At 38.2% G+C, this 7,884-nt stretch overlaps 1 protein-coding gene across 1 annotated transcript in view; it reads right to left on the minus strand.

The window, feature by feature from the left end:
• The window catches only part of LOC131072124 (small ribosomal subunit protein uS8my), a 121,340-nt gene extending 113,832 nt beyond the window's left edge, over positions 1–7,508 (minus strand). Inside the window, exon 1 of the mRNA XM_058008185.2 lies at positions 7,163–7,508. Coding sequence (XP_057864168.1) covers positions 7,163–7,292 — 130 coding nt within the window. The 5' untranslated portion in view covers positions 7,293–7,508. The remainder of the gene's footprint in view (positions 1–7,162) is intronic.
• Positions 7,509–7,884: the final 376 nt, after the last annotated feature.

Genomic DNA, 7,884 nt, shown 5'->3' on the forward strand with positions numbered 1-7,884 from the left:
AGAAGCAAAATTTTACATCTAAGTCAGATGACCAAGCTACTAAGGGGGTTTTGAAAATTGAGGAGGAATTTGCCTATCAAAGTGAAAATGCCTAAGGCAAGCCAAAGTTGCTCATTCCTAGCCAATTTGCCGAAATTCAAAGTTTGTAAAATGTCCTTTTGGCCCAAAATTTGAAAATGATGAAGAATTCAAAATCGCCCAATTCTTTCAAATAACCCGAGTTTTGCAAGTTGAAATCGTGCAAAGCTTGTAAAATGGCCGATTTTCTTCCAAAAGTGAAAGGCGAAAAGAAAATAAAGTTCGCCATTTTAATGATTTCTGCAAAGGTAACTCTGCCTTGAACTAAAAGACCAAATTCTCGCAAAAGGCTCATTTTGGCCAAAATTAGGAGGCAAAGGAAACTCGGCAGTTTAATCAATTTTGTGAGAAATAGAAGCAAGGTGAAAATCGCACATTTTGGTTACAATGGCCGATTTTCATCATAAAGGAGGGCGCCTAAACACAAAACTCACAAAATTCCCATTTAAGCCGAAAAAGACGTTAAGCTTCAAAATCACGCCAAAATTGTCTTTTATGCCAAAAAGCTTCAGGAGTTCAAGTTCGTGAAAATAAGCATCTAAGCCGAAAATTCTTCAAAACTCCAAAGCGCGTGAAGAACATCGTGTTCAAACTTCAGTTCGCAAAAGGCTCAACTTGCCGAAAATGAGAAAAAGATCAAATTCGTGCAATTCGGCCTAAATGGCCGAAAAGGTATAACATTTTGAAACATTGCAAAATATCCTTAAGACCTGAAAAAAACAAAAGTTAAAAAGTTCACAAAATGTCTCTCTAAGCCGAAAAGTGAAATGATAAAAACTTAAACTTTCAAAACCCCTCAATTCGCCGAAAAGGTGAAAAGCAATTTCAAGTTCACAACATCGCTCATTTGGCCGAAAAAAACAAAGAAGTTTAAATCGCACAAAATGATTCCTATACTGAAAATAATAAAAACTCACAAAATCGCTCAATAGCCCGAAAAAGAGTCTTCAAAGGCTCAAAGTTCGTGAAAAGGCTCTAAGGCCCGAAAAGCTTAAGGAAGGTTGTTTCAATTCAAAGACCAAACGTCTTGCATTTCGCCAAAATGTCCCGAAGTTGCTTTAAAAGAGGTAGGAGTAAATCGCGCAATATACATATTTGGCCCAAAAACTTCAACAAGTTCATATCACGCTATATATCCTCAATGACCGAATATAAGGAAAAGACGTTAATATCAAAATCGCCCAAAATGTGCTTTTGGCCAAAAAAAGATCAAATTCATGCAATGCAATGATCTAAGCCAAAAATAGTAGGAAAGAAGAAAGTCATGTGAGAAGAGAAAATCGCGAGAAATCATTCAAAGAGGAAATCGCATGAGAAGCCGAAAAGGGAGGTAAATTCAAAATCGCCATTCTGCCAATAATCTTCAAACACTTTCGTGATGCTCCAAGGTATTGAATCACTCAAAAACCCCCTTTGTGAGCCGAAAGCGAGAGAATGAATCACGCAAAGTAAGTCCATGTGCAGAAAGCAATTCAATGGTTTCAGATTTCACAAGGTCTTCCTAAGCCAAGATCATTCAAACTGAGAACCAGGGTTCCGGATCTCAGGGGAGTTTGCTCATCGGCCGAAAATGATAAGTTTACATTTTGAAATAATAGATTCAAAATTTGCATTCTAGCTTCAAAAGCCAAAAATCACAAAGAAGCTAAATTCGTTTGAGGGGAATCATGCGAAAGAGATAAGGCATGGATTAAAGAGTCAAGCCGAGAATTCCTCCCTTCAAAACCAAATTTCAACTATTTACGGTCAACAACCTATCATATTGCAGCCAGGTAAGTTAAAATTTGCCCTTCAAATGGTTGAAAAATGATCATATTTCTTTTACCTAAGGTTGACTTGCAAAATAAATTGTGAAAACTTAAAGTTAAACCTTAGGAAACAATCAATCATTCACCAAATTGACCATTCAGCCAAAGATTTGAAACTTAGGCAAAATTTAAGAATTCTAATCCGAAACTACGAAACGCATAGGATCGTCTTTCTGAAAATTTGCACGCAGAATCATCTTGAAAACATTCAAATGCTCAATCAAAACTGAAAACTTGAACCGCTGAATCGCATAATTTAATAACGTTTGCAACCTTTCACCATTCGCGATCAGGAACAACATTTCAAAAATTCGCTCCAAGAACAACAGGTAACCAAACCAACTGGTTTTCAACTTCAAATTGCATTCATTCTCCAAGCGCAGATTAAAATTGTTAAAAACCCTGTTTTTAAAACACTTTCAAATTTCAAAAATTATCTAGCTACTTAACGATTTTAGTGCTAACGTCATCTTCTGGCACTGCTAACCCACATTTTTTCTCAAGCATGTCTCGTAATTCGTGTCCGATTGTGCAGGATAGATGCCTAAATCAGCGACGGAGTCTTCAAAGGCACCTGACGCAACCAGAGCATCACAGACTTCCAAAGCTGACATTCCCCGCAAGTTTGAAAAAATAAAGTATCAGTACCAAGGAGGAGGAGTCAAAGAGTCAAAGGTCCAAAGTGTGTGGGACAATAAAGGAGATACGGACCTGGGACATATAGATATTCAGGATTTTAGGAACAGCGTATACTCTCCTAACGCCTATGGCAAGCCCAAACGGATGTTGGAGAGTAGTATTGCTCAAGCTGTTGGTTTCCCACCGCCCGTGCAGAATTATGAACTAGTAGTTGAAGTCGCCAAGCATTATCAACCAGAAACCAGATTGGTAGTGTTGAAAGGGATGGTAATGGCCGACTTCACACCTGAAGCCATTGGGGAAGCATTTGATATCCCATAATCCTACTACTGTAACCATTGATGAAGCCCAAATTGCTTATGACAAGAGTCCTACTCCGTGCAAAACACTGATAAATGAAGTGGTTCAAAGAAAGAAGACCCCCAAGCATTAGGATCAGCAAAAAGACCCACAGAAGCAACTTCCACAACGAATATGGTGATACGGTTACCTTGTTGAGCCGAGTCATGGGACTTCCGCAATCCAATCTCTTTGAGGAATGGATGTTCTACTTCACCGGGCAAGTCTTTGGTGGGAAATCTAAGATCGACTGGGCTCAAATTATCGGCGATAATTTTCATACACAGCTGGTTGAGCTCAAAGAGAAGAAGTACTTCGCTATGACCTCCTACCTGGTCTATATGTTTGCTCGACATCAGCCGCTACCAGAATTAATCAAGAGAGGTGAGATTGGGAACGGGCCAAATCAAGTAAAGGTATAGGACTGTTATCCTCAATTGCATTACTATGACGTAGCCCAAAGAGAAAAGAACAACATTGCATATGCGATTGGTCAATATGAGCGGGTCAATGACACTTTTACAATGCGCATAGTCAGATTGATGCAAGGAGGGTTGCACATAAGGTTGTCAACGCAGGCTACCACCCTGATTCGGAAATACGGTGCATGGTTCATCCAGTTCTCCAAATTCACCTACATCAGAATAGTCGGCTTTGAGGAAACACCGTATCGGCTTCCGTGTTACCCATCAGATAGATTAGTCCTCATGGAGGTAGCAAGGCAGGCACACCCAGCAGGCAGCATACTCAGGGACAAAAAGCAATCAGGATTCACCTTCCCCGTGATCTTAGGTAACCTTGATGTGCACTTCAAGAATTCAGTGCAGGTCGAGGAGTCATTCGACGAACTGGCCTCCTATTGCTTACAGGAACATTTCCCTAGGAAATGCTTTGATCATGATGGATTGGGAAAGAATGCCTACGGCAAGCATTACAGGGCCAAGGCATCAATAGAGGACTACTGGAGCAATTGTTCAGATGATTTTGAAGTCCGTCGGCAGGAATGTTCAAGGTTGAGTGTTCAACAAATGTGACTTTATGAGTACCGCTAGGTTCCGGATCAAGTAACAAACTATGGAAATTGCTTGCAAGTCCGAGAATTTGAAGCAGTCAAGGACCTCCCGCCAACCATTGATTGGACTCAGGACCCTATCATAGATTTTGAAGTTGTCATGGAGGGTCCAAGAAGGTACACAGATAACTGGCTGTCCCAACAAATAGAGAGGCTAACCCATGAAGGAACCCGATTCACATACAATTTGATGGGTAGTCTCAATTCCCAGTCTTCAAAAGACGAAAGAACCTCAAGCGCGCCAAAAGAAGAGGTTGAGAAACCTGAAATAAAGAGATATAATAAAGTTCATTTTTGAGTGGGTTGGGTTTTTCAGCCTCAAGTAGAGGGTTTTCCCAGAATAAATTTCGTGTATCTTGTTTCAGATTTCTGTGTTGCTATAACATTAACAATCTTCAGCATCAGCAAACTCTATCTACGATCAGCATCAACAAGGAAAGCTTTCTGACAACGAGTTCAACCTCAACATCAGCAATCTAGTCTTGGAGGATGATAGCATTATAAAATCAGAGGTGAAGTGTAGACATGATTGCAAGTGCATACAAAGGAAACATAAAGATGTGAGGTGAGAGTTCATCACATTCAAGGGTTTATCAAATATTAAAGATCGACATCAAAAGTTAAGATGGAGGCGAACAACATCAGCATGAAGAACTTAGGTTCAGTAACAAGAAAAGATCAAGGCAAGATTCACACTACAAGGAGGTGATGAGAAATCAAGGATTCCACAACATGAAGTCAAGAATGACACCAAGGAATGACAAAATTGTGATTATGAATAAGGGAAGATCAATCATAATCACATTGAGAAAACTGAATAATGTTGAGTATCAAGAGATATTACTCAATACCCATCCATGACAATGAATCAAGTCTACAAGTGCAAGTTGAGGTGGCATCCTAGTCACCACTTTGCCAATCAAGAGGTTCCACATCAGCATGTTCAGATGCAATGCACTTGACTCACCCATGGGGACACAAACTCCAATGTACCTACCCTCACAATCTATTGGTCAAATATTTAAGAGAAGACGTGTCCAAATATTGTAATTATTTCATTGGCTAAGGAGAGTTTGTTGTAACAAACCCTAATTAGGGTTTTCATATTGTAATCTCAGCCATTGATTGTGAATCAATCTGAGCCACTCATTGTAAAGAGCTATCTATAGAAGGCTCAATCTTCTCATTTGTAAAGGTTAATAGCAAGCAAATAGTTAATAGTTAGTAGTTCAAGAATAATTTAGTAGCAGATAACAACTAGAGTAGAATAGGAAGAGAAGGCAGAAATTGTTGCCAAGTTTGTAAATAAACATCATTTTCATTGAACTTATGGTAGAATGTGTTGTTTCTTCTACAATTGCATGGTTTCTTGTTGGATCTTCTTGTTAGATAATGATAATTAGATGAATGAAAGAACTTTGTGCATGATCAATGGTGAAATTCGTATGTCCATACTACTAGCAGTTTGTTAATTGTAGACTTGCCTTGCATAGTCAACTGGATCTATTTAGCCAAACTTCACTTCAATTGCTAGTTCTTCATTGATATGCATTGTTTTAATGGTGTCTATGTTCTTGGTGGTGATTTGGACATCATATGCTTACTTTAGGAGATCGCACTAGCTTTGTGGAGTTGTTCGTTGATGGCAAAGCGAGGCTTACTTGAATTTCACCTAATCATTCATTGTCTCTTGCAGTCTTAGGATTAGAATCCCTAAACCTCATGTCTATTGTCATTTTATTTTCCAAGCAAGTAGTTAGAATCTAAGTTCCAGCAACATCCAAACGTCAAAATTCAATTATTCAATGTAAGTCCCCTTGGATTACCAGCAATCACATCAACCATTGAGCTTATCCACGAGTCAAGACCTCACAGTAGAAACCTTGGAGTTGTCTCATTTGATCGCAAAGCATAGCATTTGAGAGACTTTATTCAAGAGAAGATAAGATACCTTGGTATTTTATTCTGTATTTGATTGTGCATAAAAACACATCAACAAGTACCCCCAGCAAATCACTTTTTCTCGTCTATTGTATCAAATCCCAAAAAATAGTTCCCCTTTTCTTACAAACCTAAAAGCAAGCAAAACATTATCACACATTCACTAAAATCTGGAATCCTAAACAAATTATCTAATATTCACTTTCAAAAGCTTTGGTCCATTAGAACCCATTCAAATATTTCATGGGAGTTCCCAAAGCTTTCAGTAGGAACTACCGTTAGACTATTCATATGGATTCCACGTTACTATTTAGATTTTAAATCTATGCATATGCCTTTTGGTAATAATCAAAGGACCTCACTTCTCGCACAACTCAAAGATTGCGACTCAACTACCATGCATCAACAATTGTTTACTACAAGCAATTTTAACACCATCCGTCGTCCAAAAGGTGGGAGAGGAGCAAGGAGGGAAGCAAGAACATGATTCAATCAGTAGGAAAGCAAAATCCCTCACCAGCTAGAAAGCAGCACTCCTCCTATGAAGCTAGGCTTCTCAATGGAAAATGTACGTGGTGCAATCTCCAAGGGTCTCAAATATATTGTTAAAAATTTGGGCAGAAAAATTTCATATAACACTGAATTCATAGCCATTATCAGATGGAATCATTTCTCAATGAGTCTAGTCTTTCGGGTCATTGGCCAAAAATGCAATCCATTGCATCCCATCTATCCAGAAAAGACCATCTGTATTCAGATTTGAGCAAATATGTTTATCACACTCTGATTTCAAAATGTGTATTAGGCAATAGGGCAAACAACTCCAGTGATCCATGGAACAACCATTTTGTACAAATTTCCATGTAACAACTATGTACAAATTTGCAGAAAAACTTAACTATGTGAAGCGATAAATCAAAGACTCGAATAAATCTTTAATTGGCAATGTCTCCTCCCAACTCAGAACCCTTTAAAAACTGCTTCAAAAAGTTCAAAGAGCAATTCAAGGCCAAGGTCTAACTCCTCTCATTAAACAGAACGAACAGAGATGCATACATACACTTGTCACAGCTCAGTAAAAGGATATACTGGCTCAAAAAATCCAACGTTGACTGGATCAAAAAGAGGAAACATCAATATGAAATTTGGCACATGCTTGGATAAACCCCAAGTGACGATGCGCCCTGTTACTGTGTGGTTTTTAAGTATAACTAGAGTTTGCTCGGAAATAAGAGTGATAAGAAAACTCAACTAAAATCTATGTATACTTAGGAGAAAAATTTACCTCGATTTTTCATGATATTGAGAAACTTGGCCATGAGAATGGAGACGGGCTGGAGCTCAACCTTTCCGAAGCCTCTTCTTTCTGCATTCACTATTTTGCTCAATGCCTCGTTCAGAATTCGAAGACCCATGACTTTGTTCTTTCTCTCTTGGACAAGGGTTGGATAGAAGACCAAAAATCTTGAACCGTATTGCTGCTGTTCTAAATACACACGGCCTGCGCTTCTATATTTCCCTTCTGTGCTTTGAAATTTGTATTTGATTGCAGCCTAAAATCCCAATGTGGGTTTTTCCGGGTTTGTCGAAATTTTCCTCCTTACATTTTGTAATGGTGAAAAAGGTATCCGTTTGAGCATTTCTTTCTTCTTCTTTTTGGCATGTGTATTAATTATAAAAGTTTTTCATGTTAAAGATCTTAGAGATAAAATAACAAATCAAATCAGGAGAAAATTAGTTATCTTTTGATAGAAGTTGTTGAATTAATACCTTCATATTTGCTGATTTAATGTTTAATTTTTGTACAATATTGTACCAATAGTTGTAACTTTAAAGTTGTTATTGCTTAGGATGAGTACCAATAATTGAATGAAATATACCATGTGTTGTAAGAAGTAAACAATCATGTGATGCCACATCACTTGCACAAGTATTGGGGCAACTTTTGCACATTTATTGGTTTCACCTTTTTTTGGGTTGTTTTGTACACCTTGGCAAAAAGCATGT

Source organism: Cryptomeria japonica, chromosome 6 (genome assembly GCF_030272615.1).
Source record: "Cryptomeria japonica chromosome 6, Sugi_1.0, whole genome shotgun sequence".
Classification (NCBI taxonomy): domain Eukaryota; kingdom Viridiplantae; phylum Streptophyta; class Pinopsida; order Cupressales; family Cupressaceae; genus Cryptomeria; species Cryptomeria japonica.